The 25,636-nt window shown below is 42.6% G+C and overlaps 1 protein-coding gene across 1 annotated transcript in view; it reads right to left on the reverse strand.

Moving 5' to 3' along the window:
* LRRC1 (leucine rich repeat containing 1) overlaps positions 1–8,790 on the reverse strand; it is a 69,982-nt gene extending 61,192 nt beyond the window's left edge. The window contains exon 1 of the mRNA XM_021551257.3: positions 8,578–8,790. Coding sequence (XP_021406932.1) covers positions 8,578–8,736 — 159 coding nt within the window. The 5' untranslated portion in view covers positions 8,737–8,790. The remainder of the gene's footprint in view (positions 1–8,577) is intronic.
* Between the last annotated feature and the right edge of the window lie 16,846 nt (positions 8,791–25,636).

Genomic DNA, 25,636 nt, shown 5'->3' on the forward strand with positions numbered 1-25,636 from the left:
AGAAAAAAAAACAACCAAAGCCCACATTAATCTCTCTAATGAATTTCTAGCATGCATTTTTCCAGTATACAAGACTGTTGGCAGGAGGCAATGTCTTTTTTTTTCTAGACCAACTAATATAATTAGAAAAATAACTATCTATAATCATAAAATGTATTTTAGAAGTACAGACATATAATCTCTGCCCACAAACCTTGTCTCACCTATGTACATCACAAAGAGAAGGGAATGCTACCAGTTTACTACAACAGTACACACTAAAAAAAAGTTAAAGGTATTGAAACATAACTATTTCATTATTTTCAACTCAGGTCAAAAATCAGTAGAGCTGAGCTGTTACTACAAAAAACTGCCATTAAAAAATATTTCAAATCAAGCAAACTTCAAAAATCTTCTGAACAATTGCAGGGACGATAATGACTTTCCTTTGGGAAACAGCAGACTAAGTTCTTCCTCTGCTTCCATCAGACTGTGGTCTTTCATATTTGATGTCAAAAGGTAAAGTATTTCTTCAAGTCCTATGCTATACTAGGAGGAGAAAACCTAGACATACTTATCTAGTTTAAACTTTGTAGCCTTCAACTTTATGTTTAGAGGTATGCTAATAAAGGGATACAATGTTGCTTCTCTACAAACTATTATGGATTTTGCTAATTCAAGCATATACTGCATGATAGTACTAATCGACTATAGCCACAACAGGTTACAAAAGGTAATATATTCTCAAGATACTGATGTTCTTAGCAAGTATTTTAAGTAGCATTTGTCTGAAGAAATTCTTGAACTTTCAATAAAACTACTTTTACTGTGTGTATGCAGTCTGCTTCATCTTCACCCAGTGGCACAGTTCTCTCTCTGACACTAACTGTAAATACATGCTTGTTCAAATCATACAGTGGTATTTCTTTAAGGATTTGCAGCAAGATGTGCAAAAACACCATGACACTATCAAGGTAGTAAGTAAATCAATGAAACATCTGAGGCTGAATAAACCTTGAAAATTCAATTTGTATCAATAAAAACACCCAAGTTAAAGACGGCCAAAATCTTTGATAAGCCCTATACAGAATCATAAAATAGGTGAGGTTGGAAGGGGCTCTAGAAATCACCTAGTGCACCCCCTGCTCAAAGCATGGGTCACCTAGAGAAGGTCACCTAGGCCACATTCAGTCAGGTTTACAACATCTTCATGAACAGAGATTGCACAAGCTCTCTGAACAACCCATGCCAGTGTTTGGCCATCCTCACAGTAAAAAAGTATTTTCATATTTCAGACAGTTCCCTGTGTTTCAGCCTTTGCCCACTGCCTCTTGTAAGGTCATGGGGCACCCCAAGCAAGGTTTCATGCTGATTAATATGTATTTATATACAACCATAGCCTTTTTCTTCTCAAGGCTTAAGTATTCTATTCTGGCTGCTTTAGCCTTCTCTCCTGAGAGATGCTCCAAGCCCTTAACAGCCTTTATGGCCCCTACAGTGTATGTCCAGTATGTCCATGTCTCTTCTTTTGGGATACCCAGCACTAGACAAAGCACTCCAGGTCTGTTTCCCCAAAGCTAGGCAGAGGACAAGGATCACCTGCTGGCAATGTTTTCTGTTACACAGCCCAGGATACTGTTGGCTCTCTCTGTCATGAAGGAGCATTGCTGGCTGACAGACAACTTGTCCACCAGGTTACCCAGGGCCTTTTACTGGAAAACTGTTTTCCAAATGGTTGGCCCTCAGCCTGTACTGGAGAATTGGGTTATTTCTCTCCAGTGGAGGTGTATTTCTCTTTACTGAACATCATGAGATTCCTCTCTGCCCATTTCTCCAGCATCTCCCTGTCCTGCTGAATGGCAGCATAAACATCTTTTTTACCAGCCTCTTCCAAGGAGAATCCTAAACATACCAAAGTTTGTTTTCTCAAGATGCTGTTTATGTCCTGTTCCTTCCTCTCAGAACCCAGAACTCCACTACCTCATGGTCACTACAGCCAAGGTGGCAAGGTCAGTACAGCTACTTGCAACCCTGATCTTCACATCTCAACCTGCCTTTCCTTGTTTTTAAGTATGAGGTCCAACAGATCACCTCTGTCCATTAAATCTTTGAGCACCTGTGTTAGGAAGCCACCAAAGCACTTCAGAAAACTCCTGGATTGCTTATGTCCTGATGTGTTATCCCATAAGCTGTCATGTCGTTCAAGACCCATGTGAGGGCCTGAGCCTGCAAACATGAGACTACTTCAGAAGAAGGGCTCTACTACTTCATCCTGATCAAGCAGTCTACAGCAGACACCCAAAACAATGTCATCTACTAATCCCAAACTGCTCTCAGCTGGCCCATCATCCATCCCAAAGAAAAACTTCACAAATCCCTGCTTGCTGTCTCATCCGAAGGGCAACTCCCCATCCCTGCCTTCCTGGCCTGTCCTTAAAGAGCCTGTCTTCATCCACTGCAGCACTCCAGCCATGTGAGGTATGCCACCACATCTTTCCAAACCCAAGGAGATCTATGCATTCAATAAAAGGAAATAAAGTTCCTATAGATGTACAACTTAAGCAGCCATAAACATGACTTTAAAGAGAGGTACAATATGATAATCATGTCTTTCCACAGATTACTGGCCACTGACCAAACAAGTGTCTTTCAGGCTTATGGTTGCATAATGATAGAAACAATGATAGAACACTGAAACTCAGTCCAGAACAGGTTTTTTCCTGATACAAAGGTATGGAATGGGAAGAACAGAGGGACTGTTTCTTAAGGAGCTTTCACATGACTTTGGTAAGATAACAGCACCCTGGATTTCAACACCACACATAACAAAGATACCGACGGTGCTGAATGCCAAGCAGCAGCAGAACAGCAGCATCTCTAACAAAGAAACTGGGGCACATGAAGAGGGCCAGGATTTAAACAGGTCTCTTGGAAAAAGGGTCTCACATCTACCTAGTAACTCTAACTTTAGTATATAACACCAAGAAGAAAAATTACAGATGAGAGATATCATTAGTAAGCTCAGAGATGTGAAATGATTCAGTGAAATGATTCAGTGCTGCACTACATTTGGTTTACAAACACTACATAAAAATCATTCCCCAAAGGAAACAAAGAAACACTTCCTCAGACTCTTAGGCTAAACTAAGTGCATAGAAAAAATTTCAATTTTTATTTTTTTTTTCCACCAAGTTTTTCCATAAACAACATCTGCTAGAAGTATCATGGGAAAGTGGTCTTTATTCTTTGAGTTAAAGAACTGAGCAGCAGCAAGACAAAACAGCAGCAAAACACAAGTTATAAGCTATTTCCACCATCCACCAATGTAAAGAATGCTGTGATTTAATACAAAGGCCAAAATATAATACTGTATTCAAGGGTTCCTTAGATTATTTTATTTCTTTGAAAAAAGAAATATACAGGGATTCAGTTTTCTACAGTAAATATGAATCACAGAGAAATTAAGCTGACAGGGTGTGTTTGCCCTTAAATTCTAATGTACAGGAGTAGAAAACACCATTTCATCAGCTACAGACTGATTTATAGAATTGAAAGCTTTTTACTTTTATCTGATGCTTTTCATTAGAAAAGCTATTGAAATGCATCATGCAGAATATGTTATTTTCTTCTATCAAAGCAATTTGCCAGAAAGCCTACTCTTCAGTGAAGAATAGTTTTTGACGTGCAGCAAATTATATACTGCACATTACAGCCTGAGTTCAAAAATTCCTCAAGTCTTCATTCCCACGGAAAATAAAAACACAATGAGTTTAGGAAAAAACCACACAAACTAGATTTTTAAGTTGCTCTATGCACACTGGCAACCACTTTTTTTTTTCCCCAATAAAATCAGATATACAAAAGTATCAACAGAAGGCACACGGGATCCAACACAGGAGAAGAAATTATTGAAGTAAGTTAAGAGCTACACTTTACCACCAACCCTATACATCGCCCATCCTTTTCAGACCAAAGAGTGCAGCTCTTTAATTTGTCTTGTGAAACAGAAGTGGCGAGAAGCATGCTGACAGCTAGAAATTGGTGTTCTGTGGGAAAACAGCCACATCTGCTGAGAAAGGCTTCAGAGAGACTTAACATTATTGTGGAAAACCACCAGCAGCTTAATAGTATACAGCTTGCTCCTCCAGCACATCCCACCAGGCTGGCTTATCCTGCAAGAAGGGCAAGAGCAGAGGAGGGAACCTGGGAAGCAGCAGAAAGGAAGGGGAAAGAGCAGTGTACAAAGGAAAGATATGTTTGTAAGGGCAGTCAAGAACCCACCACAGAAGGGATAGGTGAGGAAGCAAAGCACCAACAACAGACGGCAGACAGAGCTCTTTAGGTTGGAGGAAATAAGAAAGATCCTGGAACACGAAGGATGGGGGAGGATGGGAAAGTATGAACATGCAGGGTGAGGAGTCTGAGACATCAGTGGTAAAGACAGAAAAAGGTCACTATCAGCATAAGTTCTGCATCGTGTAACTGGGGAATGGAGTGAAGAAGGGATCCAAGAATCCAGCAGAGCAGCTAAGGAAACCTTGACAAAGATTCACTTACGGACATGAGAAACCAAATGTGCAGCAGCAAAATTATATAAAAAACCTTTAAGTTACTCTACAAACAAAAATTATTACCTTGTATTCTTGAAATGCTGTTAGATACAACTTGGTGAAAAAAAGATATTTGCAAGGAAAAGGGGGCCAGAGAACAGTTCTTTTTCTGGTCCACATATTAATGCACAAGGAAGCAAACATGGGAAAGAGTAGAAATAACAGGGGCAATGACATCCATCTCTCTCTGCTTCTCAGACATTTCCTTTCAGGTGTTTTCCAGATTAACCCTTCCCACCCTCTCCCCTTAGAAAAAGGTGAAGAAGTCTACCATGCATTTTGGTCAGCATACAAAAATAAAACTAGCGAAGTAATTCCCTCAACATGATTCAAGTGTATTCTTTGTTTCTCCCAAGGATATTTCACATGACTCTTATAACAGACAATTCAGCAACAGTGCTGAGTCCTGCTAGTCATTTTCCTTCAAGACACTACAACAATTCTCTAAGTTGCCTTCCATATTTTGAAAGGATTTTTATGTGTGTTTCATCTGTTTAACATTAACACCCTAACATATGCCACATTCTACTAGCTTATTCTAGAATAAGAGAGGTTTCAAGTATGCTACAAAAGACTGCAAATTAAACAAAGCCAAGGACTAGTTCTGTATCTCAAAATGGAGATTTTAGGATGGATTAGTATGTATTCTCTAACTGGTGCATTGGATCAAACCAACCAAAGAACACCTTTTATTGCTACTTGATAGAATGGGGGCAGAGAGAACCGGGGGGGGGGGGGGGGGGGGGGAAGCGTGTGCATCCAACACAAATTGCCTCATCAGCTTGAGAGAAATGCAGCAGGTCCACATATTTCATCATGCCACCTGCTGATATTTATCTCCCTCAGAAAGCTTTACACTTGAAGGGATGAAGAGAAGAGCGTTTTTCATCTTTCATCTCAGCCCATGTAGGATTCCCCCAATCGTGCTCAGAGCGGGGCCAGGGGATTCCTACACACAAGTGGATGAAAAGTGGATATCTAGAAATAAAGCCATCATCACTGTCTGACTTGTAGCCATGGCAAAGTTGGTAAAAGAACTCACCAGTATCTACTCAATTTCAGAGAAGCATTACAAGACCTGTAATGTAAAATACCTTTCAGACCACAGCTGCCCACAGTGGGAACACGAATCCGAACTACCTGTGTGCACAATGAAGAGCTGAGCAGCAGAGTCAGGGTTTCCTCCTCCATCCATGGCAACTTCTGCTGCAAGTTTAAAGGGCAATTCTTCTTCACTGTGCCAAGGTGAGGCTTTACAGCAGCAATTTCCTAAGGGGCATCACAACCATTTCAGCAACACAAACACCTTATCAGTGCTGAAGGATTATTTTATGGCATAGGCACAGCCCACAGGTGATTCACCGGGAATTGGCACAGATCACTGTGAACTTCAGGACTTCATCAAGCACTGAAAAACACCTAACTAACCAGCCACTGAGAATCATACAATTCTCCTGACTTGTTTTGGCCTCAACTCAGCCCAATCTAGCTTGATTTTGTATTACTGCCTTTATGTATGTAGAGAAGAAACTTAATGGAGCTCAGACTAATATAATGAATTACACTAAATTAAGGATGTAACAACCACTTTTATCTATGCTGACCTAACAGTTTGTTAATTACACACTCTGATGATTTCCCCCATGTTTTCTCTACCAGAGGTATGGTCTACCCCAGCTTTTTGCACTGATTACCAATTTTGTATGTGTACTTCGCATTGACACTACCCTTTAAATATAACAGGAATGAGCAATATATGCTGTAGCTACTTTCCACTAAGAGATCTTCCATTATTCTCCTCAACCAGATTTCTAGAGGAGAACTTTAAGAACTATCTATCTGCTGGTAGAAAAGTTGAACAGGGCTCTTCCCATCAGTTTCACCTTCAATAAATTAGTTTCCCATTCAGAACTGCAGCTCTATTTTTGTACCTAAGAATCCTGCAGAGTCGACAGTTATATGAGCGATGGCACTATATTCCATTTATTACAAATCAATAATAAGGAACTGACAAGAAAAGTTCATAGGTTTGTGCAGGAAGCCCCAATAAAAATGCCTCCCTGCATTGCTGACAAGGCACAAAGTACTTAGGAGAGATACAAGTATATTTCTGTGGTTGTATTTCATCAGATTCCTCCTAGTCCAGCTAAAAACCCACAAACATATTCCTACAGTATATTTAGGCACTCCTGTAACATGATCCATGCACATTAAAAAAAAAAAAAAAAGAAAAAAAACTACAAAAATAACCTTTTTTCTAACTTCATTTTCTGCTTGATTCCACCACAATGCCAAGGAGCTTAGGTTGGTTTATGGACCTTTTTAACCCCCTCAGCTATTTCTTACAGGCATGGGATGCAATGCAAAACCACATGTAACTATTGGGGAAAAAATGGTCTTTTTAAGCAACACATGGCAAAAAGCTATTTCATATATTATGGTTCAAGGAATAGAAGAGAACCAATAAACGGTTGCACTCTATTTACAGAAATTAATACCATATAACACCATGAACAGACATCATCTTTTACATTTGTACACAGCAACCAGTTGGTGGTGAATTTATTCTTTTTTTAAAAAATCAGAGAGCCATGGGTGTCAATGGGATTTTAGTCACACACACATTAAATACCCCTGTAATGTGATGTGTACAAGCCTGAAAGCCAACACTAAAAACAAAGGTCTAGTACAAAGGGACTCCTGAGTTTGGTCTGTGCACAAAGCCAGCAAAAACAGCTGGAAGTAAAAATAGCATCCACACACAAGCTATGCAAACCAGTTTTGCTCTACTTCAGAAGGATAAAGAGTTCAGTCATAACAAGATGCAACCTTGTGCCTAGGTTTTTCAAAAGAAAAAGCCAAATTTAACACATCGGTTCAACTGAATATTTTTACTACTGTCTGAAGGAAAACCTAGCCACCACAATTACTCTTACCATGTAGGGCTGAAAAAAAGAGTGTATGTGAGTGCACTGAATTTCAAAAAGGAAAAGCTAAGGCTGTTTAAGTCTGGGTATGAACAGAGAAACTTTCATTCAGGTACAAACAAAGGTGCTTTTGAAAAATTTTCTGGCTAGTGAGTTCAGTTTCTTGGACTCCAAGTTAGTAAGTGTCCACATAGCTTTAAGATGTAGCTTCCAGTAACACTTCCCGTGTCAAACTCTACCAATCACAACTCACAACGGCTTCTGAATTGTCCAAAGTTTAAAGAATAAACACGGGGAAAAAAGCCCGTGGGTCCTCAATTCAGAAGTCGAGCGTGCCTCCCACTCCCTCTGCATCTGTGGAGCCGCAGTGCTTTCGCTGCAATCACTCTGATGGAGTTCCTCTGGCAAAATCTGCAAGTGCCACCTGGAGAAGCACATTGGTAGGTGCCACTTCAAAGTCTCAAAACCACGTTGAATTTAAAGTGAATTCACCTTTGACAAGAATACCAAAAATATAGTATGCATAAAAGTCTGAGTACAAGCTTCTAGTGAGAAGTAAAACATTGACAACTGCGCGGGACTTAGACTCTCGTGTTTTGCACAACAAAGTTTCCAGGAGTAGAAGGCAGAAACGGGAACGCGGTTATCTGCTGGAGGGTTTTGGTTTTCCCATGTACGGAGCAGATAGTATCTACCGAAAGGGGAAAAAAGGGGAGGGCCGAATACCCTCCAAGGTCTCGTAATTCCGATGACGTGCGTGTTAATCACAATATACACTCATGTCCTGCGACTTGCGGCACCAACCCCCCTGCCCTCCAACAGGACCTGTCCTGCCGTAAGACGCCGATCTCCAGGTTTTGCTCGAGAAAGCCATTTCCCATCCAACTCCGGGGAAACGCTAACCTGAAACTCTGGCTCTTCCTTTAACTCCAAGGGCTGCTACCACAGACCCACGGCCCCAGGAGCCCCTCGCCGCCGCCTCGGTGCGGGCGCGGACCGGGAGCTCGGCGGGCACCTGCCGGGGCAGCTCACCTGCCCCCCCCGCTGCCACTCCCGCTCACCTTGGGCAGCTCGCGGAGCTGGTTGGCGTCCAGCAGGAGCTCCTCCAGGCTGCGGCTGTAGCGGTAGATCTCCTCGGGCACGGCGGCCAGCGAGCAGTGCCGCTTGTCGATGGACTCCACATGGCGGTTGCACCGCCACAGGGGGATGCAGTGGAACATCGCCCCGCCGCCGGGGGCCGCGGGGCGGGCGCCGCCGCTCACCGCCGCCCGCTCCTCGCCGCGGGCCGCGGGAGCCGCTGCCCGCTCCGCCGCCGCGCAGCGCGGGTCCCGGCGAGCCAGCGGCCGCCAGCCGCATCCAGCGCGCCGCCGCCACCGGCGGGAAGCGGCCCCGGGCGAGCGCGGCGGCCCCGGGAGAACAATGGGCGGGAGCCGGAGCGGGGCGGAACCGGGGGCGTCCCCCTAGTGCCTCTCGGCGGGCCGCTGCCCTCCCCGCAGGGGCATCGCGGGGCGCCGAGCGCAGCGCTGCCGGCCACCGCCGCGCATTCCCGCGCCTGACCCGGAACACGGGCGGCCGCTCCCGCTCCCCCTCCTCTCCTCCCCCGTCCCGGCTGACATCAGCGGGGCCGGGCCCTGCCGCCCTGCCCCGCCCCGGGCCCGGACCCGGCCCGCCGCTCGCACCCCTCCCGCCCCGGCGCCGCCTCGCCCCGGGCAGCCGGGGGCAGGCTCCTGCACAACTTTCTGCCAAGGGAGAAAAAAAGCGGCGCCAGCACGGAGCTTCCCCGGCTGGAAGCTCACCGTGCTGCCCGGGCAGCGGGGCTCGCTTCGCACCCCTCCGCCGGGGAGCCCGGCAGGCGCGGCTCCCGCAGCAGCCGCCCCGGGCGGGCTCTGCCCGCGCCCCGCACCGGCGCTGTCCGCAATCGCTGGGAGTGCCGCGGAGCGCTTTGGGACGCTCGTTTTACCGACTCTGGGACATGCCGATCCATACCTGAAGCGCCCGGGAACACCGAGCGGGAGCGTGCGCAGACCCTGCTCACAGTTTCTTTTCAATTGTTAGAACGCTGTCTGGAAAGTAACACAAAATGTATAGAACGCACTCTAGGTACATGGCCATAAGTAATGCTTTCTCTCTCAAATTGCATTGGTCTAACATAAAAAAAAAAAAAAAAAAAAGAAAAAATATATAATATCCTCAAGGCTTTCTGAAATATGTTGGTTTTGGTTTTTTTAAATCCATTTTGAAAAGGGCAATCGTTAGGTCACAAGGGTTAACAAAGACAAATACAGCGGCCCCTGTCCGCTGGCTCTGGGCTCCGGCAGTCCCACTCCACAACCCTGTGAGTGGGGCGATGTGCTCCTGAGCTCCGATGGCAAAACAGTCTTAGAGGATCTCGTCTTTCTGGTTGCATAATAGCAATTTTGTAATCTACACAGCAACACAAAATACCTCTGAAAACAGGCAATTAACATCAGCGTTGTTCTTGAAATATTGCTTATTTCTTGCATAATTATTATTGGGTGCAGATACAGGAATAGGGGAGTGGGGTTTATTGTAATCATCTCTGTTCTTCAATCTCTGCATGGTACCAACAATACTTAATCTTACAAAGTTGCAATGTATTTATTGTTGGGTTGTTAAATCAGCTGATAAATCTTACAAGCTGCACTTGTTAAATTTCTGTGGGAATTAGAGTGATCTGCCTGTTTTTTGGTTTTAAAAAGGACATTTTAGGTGCTTGCATGCTGTTACTCTTTGCAGACCTACAAAACAAGAAACCTTAAAAATGTTAACTTTTTCTTATAAATATCTTTTTTAAATAGCTGTCAGAATCAATAGTTTCTTCCTTCCATCAATAAATTCAGTAATTACAAAAGAGCATCCATAAATGTATTCACATGTGGTCGGACACAGAGCAGGCACACACCAGCACTCCCGAGCCTTCCCAGCCCTGCAGCAGGAGTTAGATAACTTCGAGAGGACAAAATCAAACCAACCTGTTGTGTGTTGGCAGAGCTTGGCAAAGTCAGCGATGCAGGAAAAGAGCTTGGCAAAGACAGCGATGCCCAGCAGATTTCAGATGTGGAGATGAGGAGCACCATCTCCATCACAATTAGCGAGTGGTCCCAGCCAGGGCCAGTCAGGCATTTCAGATGAACTTCTTGCAGTGGCTGGTGCAACTGGTCCTCCCTGATGCCAGGCAGAGGAGCTAGGTTCAGAAAATCAATCTTCTCATGGCAGCTCCAACCCAAGATTTAACACTGAAGGTATTGAACCAGATGCAAGGAACATGGAGGCTCAGCAGAAATCAACTGAACAAATATTGAGGCAGATATAAGACTCAAACTGTTCACAAGCCTTTGTGACCAACTGAGATTTGTTGCCAAGATTGCTTTGCCTAAATTCAGTGACTTCTGTTCCTGGGGAACCCTCTGAAGAAGTGATACTACAGAGGAACCATTCAGCAGGGCACATGAACAAGGGAGGGCTACTGCTTACTACCCTCAGTTTACCTAGGACATGCAATACTACAAAGGACTACATCATGGGGATGGGATAAATCAAAGCATATGAAGCTGGAGAACAACGTGACTTCCTTAATTGCCGAAAAGAAGGATGAACACACTGACTCCTAGACTCCAGCTGTAAAGAACAGACTGGTCAGTGGCATCTAAGGACCTCATATCCATCTTCTGCTTGTCTGGAAGCATCCACATTGTCCCACAGCTGACTCTGACAACAGGCAAGAGCTCTAGCAGTGGCCTCAGTGGAAAGCATCTTATGCTGCTCTCTGTCTCACCATCCTTTGTGCCATTTGGGAGAAACACCCAGCATCCCCTCCAGACAAAGAGGACTTCAGATCCCAGCACTAAACTGATTGTCTCAGATGCTTGTAAACAGCTTAAACCTTTCTTCCATGACATGGACATAAAATCTGACAGGAGATGTCACTTCTGCAGATGCTGTCATGTGTCTCATGACTAGGCCTCACTGTGACAAGTCTGGGCAGTAACAGGAGGGTGACTGACAATTGGGTGAGTCTGTGTACTTTAATGAAGAATGAGTCAAACTATTTGCACGTTTCTCATGAGTCTCAGGGACTCCAGGGGACAGAGTGATGGCAAGATAGCTTAATAACTTATTTATGAGATCTACCTTCACCAGCTGACACTCAATACAAGGATAAAGATCTTTCCCTTCTCTAAGGTGGACAGCTACTGTCATAGAATCTTTGATAAAATCTTTGGAAGCTTAGGAAATTAATTCAGTGCCAGTGCCCCTGGCCCACTGCAGAGGTGAAGATATAGCCTGAAGCTATGGTGTGGAAATAGACATTGAAGAAGTCAAAAGGCAAACCAGTGCCATTCTTAAGGAAATGGTATTCTCACAGCAGAAAGCAACATCCCAAGCAAGCACACTTGTTCAGCTTTGGTCAGTGTACTAAGTTACTGGTGTGTGTAGTTCTTCTGCACTAGGAAATAGCAGCAATAAAAGACCTTCCCTAAATGAAGAAATCTCATATTGGAACAAGTTTTGGTGGGAGAGGTCTTGAAAAAAGGCTAAGAAAAAAGAATTGCTATACAATACAGTGACTAGAACCTATAGCCAGGCATTCAAGTTGTGCAAAAGAAGAGGCCAGCAAGTTGCCAGGATTCATAACACATACCTGACAACCTTATTACTTGGGGCAACTGTGCCCCCCGCGGGTCAGTGCAGTGTTGCGCTCTCTGATAGAAGTAGTCCTGCTGCATTACACATTTCCACAGCCAGCTAAGGTGTGGTTCACATGCAGAAGGAATTAAGGTGTGCTGGTCTCACAGTCCTGCAGGAGGATTACCTAGTTCCAGCTGCCATTTGATAAGAGAAGTAGAGCCACTATCTCTTCTGCAGGAGGAGTAAATGAGTGTGGGGAGCAGCTCTGTGCTTCTTTCCCAGCTGACTGCTTTCTTCAGCTTTGTGCAGACAAGGTCAGACCTCTAACACCTCTGATTCAGAGGGGAACAGATTAAGTCTGCTCTCACTGTGAGATCAGTTCACATATTTTGCTGCTATTCGCACTGTGATCAGGGAACCCACATCAGGGTTTGTGACAGTCATTGTTGCCCCTGTTAAATGGCGTTAAGGTGCTCATAAACAAAGGTTGCTGCTGGTTATTTGCAGGACATACACAGCAGGAGGTGAGCAAACTCTGCTGCATGGCATTGCCAGTAGAGCTGTGTTGAGTGCAAGAGATCACCCTGCTAAACAGTTCAGTGCTTCCAGAACTCTCTGTTGGGAATGACACCAGGGGTACCAGTTATACACACAGTCACTTCACAGTTAAAACTTGGGAAACTGGTCCTGACCAAAAAAATTAATGTCTTAAGTCCATCAAAGTAAGAGCCATCCTTCAGTCACTACCAGCCTGTTCTGGGCATATATCCAAGAGCTTCAGTGCTGAAAATCTCAATTTCTCTTACTAGATACCATCATCCTCTGTGATCCTGAACAAAAAATTAGGTCTCTGTGACTTATTAAGAACTCAGACAATGAAATGTGAAATACAGGCTGGACTGATCTCAGGAGTGTTCCTGGAAGTTATGGTTTGGAAGAAGCAAGAGCAAGGTCATGCTGTAGCTCTCCCTCCTCAGCACAGCTCAGACAGAATTGCTTTCTAGCTTGTCAAAAGGCAATTCAAGCAAAGAACACCAAGTATCAAGTCGAGATTCTTATAAAAAGGCCTAGAGCAAAGATATCCATGGGCTTGAGTGAGTGCAGAGGAGGTTAGTGCTGCTACAAAGAAAGCAGTAATACTCAGAACAATCAGAATTTAATAGTAATGCACATTGTGGGATAGAGAGAAAACATAAAGAATGGATAGAAATAGGTTTTGCATCAGCATAGTTTAAGTAATTCATAAAGGTCATTGTTCAAAATCCACTTAACACTAGGAAAAGTACAATGACTAACTATAAAAAAAAAAAAAAAAACCAAAAAAAAAAAAACACAAAAAAACCCCGAAAACCAAAACAACCTCACACAGATAAAATGAAAATAAAGCAGACCAAGTTCCTGAAGTCTCTTTCTGCATTCAGGACTTCTTCCTCCCCCCAGATTTCTAAGCCTTGCTATAAAGAGATACGGCAACATAGCAAGGAGAATCCAGGGTAAAACAAGAGTTTGAAGACAGAAAGACCCAAGTACTATAGATAAGAGGACTAGATTTAGTGGAAAATTATTTAACTAGCACCAGATTTCTGCTGGAAGATTAATTCTCTAGCATCTCTGAGCAAATTAAACAGGAATATTACTGAACCTACTGTATTACAGCCTGCAGAGCTGCTGAGAGCCAGCCCCGGCAGGGTGCTGGAGGTAATTAGCACTGACATACTTCTCTTTGCTCAGTTTTGCTGGCTGATGACTCTGGTCTCATTTGTTCTTCGTTTCTATGTAAATTGTTTGGAGGAGGGCTGTAAAAACAGCAGGTAGATGTGACTGTAAAGTGTTCCCATACTGATTACACAGCTACAGTTACAAATTATGGTTTAATCATCACAGGTACCACTACATCTACAAGGTTTTCATATGCTTAGAATAACTTATCGAGGATCACATAATGTATTACTGGTACAAAGGCACAGCTAAGAGCCACAATGAATTATTATAGCCATAATATCAAGCTGAAGCGGCACACGCTTGCGGCAGCGTATTTCACACGTTCACTGTGTTTTTAGAGTGTTATAAATAGCAATCACTGTGAGCAGAAGTTGTAGCATCTCCTATCCTCTCCACCCCCACCACCAAACAAATCACTCGTGTTAACGTCAGCTTTTATTTGAACACAATGAGCTGTAATCACATGAGGTCTTACTTTGATTTAATCCTTCTTGCCTCGGTTTGGTTTGTAAGGAGTGGCCAGTCGTATGTGGTTGCATTGTATCCAGTAGTTTCATATTTCACACCAACTTTCAAGGGCTGACACCCTCATCTTCTTTGACCAGAAGAACAAATAGATGTGTCCATGCAAATAAGGAAAAGACAGTCTAACAGCTGGCAGAGGCTTTTTCCTTAATTTTTTCCCCCTCCCACTTGCTGGGCTGGCTGTGGCAGCTGAGGGGTAGATTCTGGGTCCCTACCATTTTTTTAGGTGTTTGCTGTTTTCACGTGGTTCCATACAACTTTGCACAGCAAATTTTGCTTCTCTAAGCACCACAAAGAAAGCAAGTAGAAACATGCATTCAGGTCTTTCTTTATTTTTTCATATCAACACTAAATAATCCTTGACTGGATATAGTTTGGTGCTCGATTTCCTATGGCCAGCAGTTGTTTCTGCTGAATTCTGCTGAATTTGGCATGAAGTAAAAAGGCAGAAACAAGCACAAGATAGGTCACCCTGCCAATCAGCCCAGCCTCATGATTTGGGTAGGCATTAAGCCTCACCATCCGTCATTCCAAGATCTCTATTGGCCGAATGAAGAGAAACCCTCAGCTTCCTGTGGGATTTCAGCATTGCAAGTGTCAGGTCACTTCTGTCGTGGGGAAACTGAGCTGGTTGTTCCCACCAGTGCAAAGGTCGTAACAAGGAACACCACTAGGCACGTCAAGAACCCGTATCAGGAGCATTCTTGAGGAGCCCATTTCATGGACTCACCGATGTACCTGGAACATGTTTTATAGAGAGAAGGAAGAAGCAACTAGTACCAGGGCTAATAATAATTTTACAGCAATTAAGAGTATTTTGACTGGCTCGTAATCTTTTTTAAATTTGTGGTTTTTATATATGGTTTCTTATTTTCTTCCTCTCAGCTGGAAGGGAATTCAAGCCCTTACAATAGTCAAATCAGGTATTATCAACAATTGCACATACACAATTCCATATTTAGCATTCAGAAATGCAAGTTTAACGTTAAGTCTACCCTTCACTAATTTCCTATATTAGCTCATATAAATGCACGTTAATTGGAAAGCAGTACTTCAATGAATTTTACCACAGAAGATTTCTTTTTTAAATTTAAATTATAAAATACCATGTTATAAAAGTGTTACCGATCTTCAGCAAAAAGGAAGAAATCTCTGATACTTCTCCTTAGAGAAAGAGGAACTGAACTGTGAAAGTTGTTTATTTAAGGAATTAGACCAAAGACAAAATATAACAGTAATTATTTGGAATACCAAAAGGAAAAATTATAGTAAGCCACGGAACCAGGCAAAATGTTTTTCTGCCTTTAATCATGTCACAGTAACAACTGGCATTAAAAGCAGGCATCTGAATCCAGTGAGTTACCTGATATGATGTAGCTACTCAGTAAGAATCACAATTGTCTTCAGAATGAAATCCCTTTCTGGAGAGATGTTATGCTGAGGACTGAAAGGTGAACTAACAATCTAGGACATATATACAATAGCTAAATCTTACAGTTAGAAAAAAATGCAGTTTAAGAAATCAGTAGTATTTAAAAATAAAGAATTTCTTTTAAAAAACCTGCTTGCATTGTTGATAAAATGTCAGAGCTTGTGAGTCCAGTTCACAGTGCTTATTAATCAGCTACCCAGTTCTGTAAAGCTTGTGCTAAGTTGTCACAAATTATGGTTTTCAAAAGAATTTAGGTCAAGTAAACACTTGGCAAACAGAGATACAGTGGTGAACTAGGAAGTCCATGCACGCACCTCCGAAGCTCTGCAGGCAAACAGGAGGAGAACACAAAGTGGGCTGGAGCATGACCCTTCAGCAAACTCCTAACTGCAAGGAACTTCCACCAGCCCAGAAACGCAGCTGGATGATCACTGTAGGTCCTGTCATCCAGAACTACTCTACCTATCCTTGGTGATTTTATGAGGGAAGAGGTTTTCCAAGGTACCATGTGCTCAGTTAAGACTGTTTTGTGTTGCAAGAAAATATTGAAATTAATTTGATTGTGAGAAGATCTGAGATGACTGCAAATGTGAAATTACATGACTTAAAAATACGTGGACCAGAAAAGGGCCTGCTGCTTCAAGAAACAGGCTTCTTCCACCTGACACCAGAGGTGCAATATAGATCTTGTCTTGCTCATTGTGTGAATCCTGGCATGGAAGCACCTCTACCCACTGTGGATACTGCTCAGCTTTAATTGTGAAATGCCCAGTAGTTTTCCAACCATCACAGAAACACAGATCCTGAGCCTGGACATTTTAGTCAAGATCTTAATTCTGTATTTCTAGTCCCAGTTTTTAGTGCTTTGTCCAGACACTGTGCAGAGGCATAGGCCAACAAGGGGGCCAGACAGGGGTGAGAGGGAAACCCAGTCTGCTCTGGCATGCTCCTTCCAGCTGCACAGTTGGCAAGCAGCAGCTTGTCATTTTAGCTGTAATTTTGCAGCCTAGCTGTCCATACCACTTCGCTATGCATGGCACCAGGCTTGTGGCAGAGACTTGACTTCTCTTCTCCTACTCCTTACCATGGGCTTCCCGAGTTTAGGCTGTCCAGATACATCAGTGCTTTCAGGTTTAGAAGCTGTACAGATGGGATTGTCTCCAGGTAGAAGTGCTGCTGGGACATGGGCTACCCCAAAGAAACAGAGCCCACCTAGGGCCCCCTTTCCTCTATGTCACTTTTCCTCCAACTTTCCCAACACAGCTGTGGTCATCTTGTCGCTCACCCCGTGTCTCTTCCCAGCAGGGAGGACAAGCTGCCCTCAAGAAAAATCTCAGCAGGAATCTGATCCCAGGATAAACATATTGGGCCTAATACAGATGTAGCTGTAGGATGCAGTTTTTCCTTGATTGTTTTCAATCTCCCACTTCAACCCTATGCCTCTCCTACAGGACTATCATGAGATCATATCATTTATTTTCTGGAAGGTGGGAAGCTTTATGCTATATTTTTAATTGATCTCAGGGCTGCAAGCTGAAAACAGGGAAGTTGAGCATACACAACAGCTATAAATAAAGCCAAAAGCATCTTGCCCTTTCTAGCTCCTGGATATACACTTAGCACCAAATGGGCAGCTTCTACCTCACACACAATGCCAGGCTGCTGCAGGTTTCCTATCTTGGCTTCTCTGCTAACTTTCATCAGCCAAAATCCTCCTCACCAAAAACAAAGGCCCTTTCTGTAATCTGGAAACCTCCCTAGGAAGCAAAAGGGCACCTTTTGTCCTTCTGTCATCAGGAGCAATGGGAAAAGATTACCATCTCCATCATTAGGTAGCCCAGTACTTCCTTCTGTAAGATCTAGTTTCTACTTGCTTGCAACATCCCCAAACTACAGCTGTCAGGACAATGTGTTCTGCCTTACATGTTCAGGAATTTTAAGAAAGTTTCAGCTGAAATGATCATCTGGTTCTAAGAATACACTTAGCAGACAATATAGTATGTGTATCTTGAAAAGATGCACACCAGTTTTGCTGCTGTGGCCATTTGCTTTAGACAAAAAAGAGCCTTTTTACCAGAAAACAGAAAGCTCAGCCTCCTGCCACCAATGGGTCTTTTGGTGCCACAATCATGAAACTTGTCCAAGATTCCTTTGGGAAAAAAAAAATCAGTTCACAAACTCCCAGCAGCATGTGCATGTAACAAGCCTAGTATTTAGCAGCTAAAAATCCCACAAATCCTCCATGGACTGTGTTGTGCTGCCCAGGCTGTCCAGGTGCTGCATTAAGCATCCAGCTGGAGCAAAACACTAGTTCATTAACCAGCTGAAGCAGAAACAAAATTCCTCACAGATCTGTTGTTAACATAGCAGGAATATTTATCTGTATAAGGACTATAGATGTGTGACCCACACCTTGGTGTAGTTGCACAGTCAGTGATCTGGGATACAGAGCACCAAACAGGGAGAGTTCAATGTTTGCTCAGTGTCATCCCATATTATAGCTGAAATAAAAAGGGTTTCTTTGGAGTTCAGCCTTACTGACTGCATCCATGCTGATTATTTTGAGGCAGATTTGTAGCACAAGCAAATTACTTACTTTGGGGATTGCTGCCATTTCTCAAGAGGCAAATCCTGGCTGCAGCCTCAGCTTTAAAGGGCTCTGCACTTCCCTAACAAGCAGTGTAACAGTTCAGCAGCTTCCATCTGTCTTTTCAGTCCTACTCTTGGCTTCCTGTAGAAAAAAATGTCCCTGGCTCATTTCTAGAAAGGACTCAGTGTTGCCCACTTGATGAACAGATACATATGTAGGCAGCCTGAGTACAAGCTGCTTAAAAGGAAAATTTGAACCCCGGAGTAAGGTTTCCTAGCTTAAATGAATTCAGATGTATCTTTAAATGAAAATAGATCAATTCTTGATTTTGAGCTGCATCAGGACTTTTATATTGAGGAACAAAATCCTCTGTGTTTGCTATAAATCTAGGGTTTGCTGCTTGCAAAATCTTTAATCTCTTTTCATCACTTCAAGTTAAATCTACAGTTTTACAATCTCTAAAAGCAGCACCCAACATCTTCCAAAGAGCTCTTCAAAAGCCACAAGAGGAAAGAGTAGGTAGGTCCCTGCACAATCACAGCAGGCTTCAGCTCTCCAGGGATGACTATGAGCACACCGGAGGGAAAAGTGGAAGTGCCCAACCTCAGTACATATGTTGGACTCCAATCCCATTTCTTCTTCACCTGTATTTGCCACCACTGCACACATAGCCCACAAAGCCCTTCAGAATAAAAGAAAGGTATCAGTAAGTCTTCTCCTAGAGGGAGAAGGCTGAGCAGTCTGCAGGCTGTCACCAGTTCCTAAGCAGTTTTTAAGAGCTGTGTTTTCTGAGAGACAATCATTTAGCCTAAGGTGAGCAAATTTCAGAGCAGTATCTCAGTTTCTAGGGTAGGGAAATTACTTCTGATTCACTCCCACAGCCAAGTTAGTCTCCAAGAGTGGAGGGAGCTCATTTTCAGTCAATCATTTCCTGGCTCCTCAGCTGCTGGCACAGCTCTGGGATGGAAGAAGTCCTGCAACACCCATCTTCCTCAGAAGCTGCTCTTTGCTCCTCACTGTGTCTGCAGAGCAATCTGCTCCTACCACCCTTGGCTCCTCTTCCCATTGTTATGGAAACCTAAGCACATAACTTGAGATTAAGGTAACAGAATTGTGACAAGAATTGTGTCATCCAGATCTGCCTGTGGTGGTTTTTACTCTTCCATCTTCTGAATCTTTCACATAAATTTTGAAAGAAATTAATGAACTCTTGTTCCAGAGTCCAGAAATCACCCCAGTTATTTAGCTGGAGCAAAGTCCAGGACTGAGACTCCTATCAGGCGCACCCCAAGTTTCTGCCCACCTAAGCAGCTCTGGGCATGACTCCCTTTCCACAGTCTGCATGAAAGAATGCACAGGCGGTGAGCAATTTTCCATGAGCATCTATCAGTCCTGCTGAGCTGTGTGTGGAAACATAACATGTTCATACGTTTTTCTGAAGCACTCACCTGGTGCTGAACTACTGAGTGAGGAGATAAAGAAATGCATACCCGGCATCAGTCATCTTAGGAGACTTCAGCAGCTAGAGGCTGACTCTTGCTGGAGACATGCTTTATGCAACAGCCTGGTAAGAACAAAACTACCATCCTGGTACATGAAGGGTAGGTAGCTAGTGTAAGTGTATCCATTTATACCAGAAGGTGAGTTTCCCTAATGAAGGAAAGAAGGCTAGCCTTATTTTTTTTCTGAGTTTGTCTTCCACTCACAGTAAAACCTGGGCTTTCAGAATGCCAAACAAATGTTTAGAACGCACAAGCTGCTGCCTTGGTAGAAAGTGGTTTAAAGGCAGATAATATGAAAGAAATAAAAGGCAGAAAGCTATGAGAAGTAGACCTTTTTCCCTTGAAATTTCAAACTGAAAAACATCAGCAATATAGATTTTCATTAATGTGTTTTCCTCATTTCATGAACAAACATCAAGCCCACATGCACTACAGACAGCCCATTGTCAATCCTTCTGCCAGCTCAGATTTTTGTAAGTTGTTGGAGGGTGTCTGACACACAATGTCAAATCATAATCAGAGGACAGGAATGTTTGGCAAGGGGGATGATGCCATTAGAGCTGCAAGAATGAGGAGGCTGGATGTGAGCTTTAGCTGCAGGGGAAGCCTGAGCTGAGAAACACCCTCTGTGATGGTGCAGGCAGGGGAACCTGCAGCAAAGGAAAGGTGGGTCACAGCTGTAGGAGAAAGCACGCCAGATTGGACAAGGCTCTGAGCAACCTGGTCAAGTGAAAGGTGTCCCTGTCCATGGCAGTGGCACTGGAACTAGATGATCTTTGAGGTCACTTCCAATCCAAACCATGCTATGATTCTGAGAGAAGCAAAGTTAAGCTCTCTGGGCAGGTGTGCACACTGCACAATGTGATTTCCTAACCCTGCAAAGTCTTTATGGGATTGGACAATCAGGACTCCTGCAAGCAGAGGGATGTACCCTTGAGAATTCACAAGAACTTTGAAAAACCAAGCTGCTGTCCAAAGCCACAGTTAAAAACTGCAGTAAATTCCAGCAAAGGCAGTACTAGAAAACGGAAGAAATGTAGTATACTTCTCAGTGTTTAGGAATGCAAGTCCTGCAAAGCAAGGTGTTACATAAATTACTCTTAAGTCATTAAAAAAGCCCCCTAAAAATAACAAGAAAATAAGACAAAATAAAAGAAAGAATTAAGAATACATGTTCTGCATGCAGTAGTAGTTCAATTATCTTGGTAAGTGAAACTGTTTCCATTGCTACAGAGGTGGTAAGCTTGGAGTTTAGCAACACCCCATACACACAGAATGTTTTTATGCAATGCTCTGCAAACTGTCAACAACACGTAGCTTTCCAGATGATCAACCTTTGCAGACCTTTGAAAATGAGGACATCCAGTGGCTGAATATTATAACTGGGATTTTCATCAAGGATTTATGTCTGGGGTAGAACCTCACCAGTTATACCCTTTCAAAATTTCTGCCCTTCAGAGACACCTGAAGTTGGTCATGTGTGGAGCAAAGGCTTTTACAGAAATCCTCTGTGCTAGAGTGAATTTACTTAATTATAGGGCTCATGGTTGTAACAAACTGAAGCCAGCTCCAATCACTCCAAGGTCCAATACCTAGAATATTGTTTCACCTTTCTTTCTCTGCTTTCCTGTCAATTTATATTAAAAAAAAAAAATAAAAAAATAAAAAAAAATTCAAGTAAAAACAAACAATTTTTAAAAATGAAAGCTTCTATATCCCATCATGTTTTTAGTTTGGTCTCTACGTCTCTTATTTAGCAACAGAGAGTAAACATGACTGTGAGTTTTAGAAACCCTCAGCACCCAGCCAGTCCCTTTGGAACCAATCTGTACAGCAAGTGTCATACAGCATCCTTTTAGTAATTTATCCTTATACGTACCAATTTGAATATTTACACCTAGTTCCTATATTACAAAAATATTTGAAGATCAGTTGCAGTAATTAATCTAAATTCTAAATACACAGTATAGGAGAAGAACTAAAAAAATAATAGGTCAAATTCATGCTTTCCTGCCATGAAAGTACAGTAACGCGTGACTCAAAAACATCACTATCTAGGACAAGAATATTGTGCCTTGTAAGAACATGGGAGAAGCAGAAGGAAAATATGAAAAAAGTAGAGTAACATCTACAGAAAATGGGCCACTAGAGCTTTTGCACATTTATAGGCCATGAATTCCCCTGGGGAATGGCCTGTATAACATGTATAATATCACTGGCTGCGATAAGAAACACCATACCCAACATTAGGCACTAAATTTCATTTGGAACTGAATGTTGCAGCTCAGAATTGCAAAACTGTGCTGAGTTTCCAGGATGAGCTGGGTAAGGCCAGCAAGAACAAAAACCCTTACCTTCCTCAAAAGCTAATGTGAACAAATGTCACTCTGGACTGTATATACATGTCCCAGAGTAATCCCTTGAAGATTTTTCAGGTAGTGCTTCATACAATTCATACCTCTGAACAAAGCCAACTACTTAAAAACAGAGGGGAAAAGAGCACGCCAGACCTCCTCCCAATCCTCCACCAATCCATTTCAACACGGAGTGCATGATGCAGTCTCCACTTTTTGCTCCCACTGCTTTTTTTCTGGTCTAGGCTGATTGTAGTTGCACTGCTAAAGTCTCCCCACCTGGATAGATGTAACCTTCTTCTCAGATCACTCCAGCACAAAATGTCATTGCAATTTAAACCTATGATACTATTGCCTTTTCCTCCTCTCCCCTGTGCCAAGTAGCACTAATGCTCATGCAGGTACATTATAGACAGTTCATGCAAGCTGATTGAATGGAAACCAATCCAGCCATCATTAGTAGCTGAATCTGCTCTCTGAACTACTTCAGTTCCCAATTCCATGGAACAAGTACCAATTCAATATACTTTTCATCAGCTGCATGTTTTTAGACTCTGAGGCTACATGTTCAGTCTAAGCTTAAACCACCTAGACAGTGAATTACTTTAGGCTTATATCACTATGTCAGAAATGGAACCCAGTGCCCTCCTGATCAGCAGAACAGAGGACTTAGCCCTGAAACTCCCCAGCAAGCCACCTCTCTCACACTTCACCAGTGCTCTTGCAGCCAAGTACAGACTGGAGACTGGACCATTTCTCAGAGGGCTTCAGGTCAATTCTGACCATCCTGAACCACACTTCAGCCTAAACTTCTCTAGTTAGGCTTCTACTAACAACAACAAAAAAAGCTCTTCTCCTTTGCTTCCCTTCTCCAAGCTTTCCTGTGCCTTGGTCACAGCTGTGGGGTAAGATCAAGCTTGCTCATCTTGTGGGAAACCAAACCAATATGAGAAATACAAATAAACAGACCATTTTTTTTCATTGGTTTTGAATGCTGAATCAACACAGGATATAGTACATGAGCATTAGATCTGATTGAAGAAAGGAGCTGGAAATGTTTGGTCAGTAGTTTGGGAGTGTATTTTTACCAATTTGGCTCACAGCTTAGTCAGGAAAACACTCAGCTTGGTGCAAAGAAGGTGCCAGGAACATACAGCAAGAGGAGAGAGAGACTGTATCAATACCAGTATTGATTAGTTCACATTTTTCTATCTTAGACTTTAAAATTGTATATCTTTTTCATTTGGGAACTATATTTAGAGCTTCTAAAAATAAAATAGTGAGCAAAAAGTGTGCTGGGCAGTACCAGGAATTTTCTTACTTCAAAGGGGAGCTGTAGTGTTCACAGACTGATTCTTCTAGAATTATAACACATTTTTCTTTTCTGGTTTATGAAGAGTAGAATGAGAATCCTACCATGGATTTCTGGACCCTGTATTAAAAAGTTCCTGTATGATAGGTGGTATTTGGGGTGGCCATACCTGCTGGCTAACAGCACACAAGCTTCTGCTGTCTTTCACACATTGTAATGTGGAAGCAAACAGCATGAGTGAGAAATTCAGGTTTTCTCCCCATTACTCTTAGTGTTCTGTATCTCTAGTATCTTATATATTTTCTGGACCATTAGTGTCATACTCAGCTACTGGATTTTACATTGTGTTGAAGAAACCAGTGCACTAAGCAAAGTCAAGTCAAGGTTCCCAGTCAAACTGAATTGCTCTTTGTTCCTCCACAAAGGTTATCTTAATTACATAAACTTGACAGAGAAGCTCATGAGGCACACCTAAATTACAGACAGCAGGCAGGGACAGGTGGGGAAAAAGTAGCTTGGAACTCAGGTGTTGCAATCTGTGCTGAAACTGGCAAAACAACTGAACACCAATACCAGAAGGTGCTTTTCTTCCTTCAACAGCACTGGTTTTTACACATGTTTTTTACATAGAGCCCTGCCAACTCACAAGAGCTTCATCCTGAAATTAGAAAGATCTTTTCAATTAGCATAGTTTTATGGCTAGATTATCCAGGCTTTACACAAGGTATCTGTATTTCATTGAATTCATTATTAATGCAACCACAAAGCTTGTACTTATTTCTCCAGAGGCTGCGTTAGATTATATGTTGACAAATTATAGATTGACAGATTACACGATGACAAGCAACTCATCCTTGCATTCCTTTCACCAGCCCATCAGACAGAAACCTCACTGTACGCAGGCTGAAAATGACAAAACAACCACATTACTTCCCGCTCATATGTCTAATTTGCTTTCAAAGTGCCTGTTTTCATCTGAGAGGCATAAAGGCAAAAATTTGTCATCCTTCCTACTTCAGGGAGAAAAAATGTAAGTACTGTAAGTAAAAAAACAACAGCAAATATGTATTTTGATTTTTCCAATAGTACAAAGTTTATAGAGCCATTATAGATATAAGAATCAACCTTAGATGTCTATGGAGGTGACTAAATACTCCCCCCTTCCACTTTTTGTGATATGAAAGCTGTTCTTTTTGGCTAAAAGCATTCAAAAAGTTATGTAGCACCTATGGCTCATTCTCTACAGAGTAAAAATATAAATAAATAGATCCCTATTCTCCTTTAATACAAACTGGATGCTACAACATCATCATTTTGCCTGTATCAGAAAATATAAGAGAGAATTCCTGGCTATTTACTGCTGAGGTTTGAAAATAGTGAGGCAACATATGCTGTGTTTTGAAGAGATTCATCCATACATTCACCAATTAGCTTACAATTTTGAAGTCCTAATGGATACAAGTTTCACTTAACATATTGAAAAATAACAGATGTATATCACAGACTTTTGGTTTTCCACTTTATTGATAATGGACTTTTTAGCTGGGCTCAATGGACTGTGAATATTGCAATTCATCTGTTTGAGTGCATATTGCCATTCCTTTGTTTCTGAAATTCCAGCACAATTTTATAGAGTAAATCCCAAGTGCTGCATATTAGCACAGATTTAAATGGTTCAGCTTCACCACTGTCGCCTGCTGACCAGTTATGGAATCAGCCTTTGCACAGCTACTCATCTGCTGACACCCATTCCACTCCAACACAGGCACCACAGAAGCATTAATAAAGAGATAGGATCTTGCCCTGATGCTCAAAAAAACCAGATTCTGAAGAGATTATCCAAGCAATGGAAAATTCATTTCTCCAAAATCAGTCTGCATGCTCTCCACCGCCCATCCACTGCAGTGTTTGGAGTCAACATCTCCACTCAGATTTATTCTCCAATCAAAGTCTGGAGGACTTCAGGAGATGACTCCCATTAACATTTCCCTAAAGTAAGCATTACCACCTCTCTGTCCTGGCAGCACTGGGTT

Source organism: Lonchura striata, chromosome 3 (genome assembly GCF_046129695.1).
Source record: "Lonchura striata isolate bLonStr1 chromosome 3, bLonStr1.mat, whole genome shotgun sequence".
NCBI classification, from domain to species: Eukaryota; Metazoa; Chordata; class Aves; order Passeriformes; family Estrildidae; genus Lonchura; species Lonchura striata.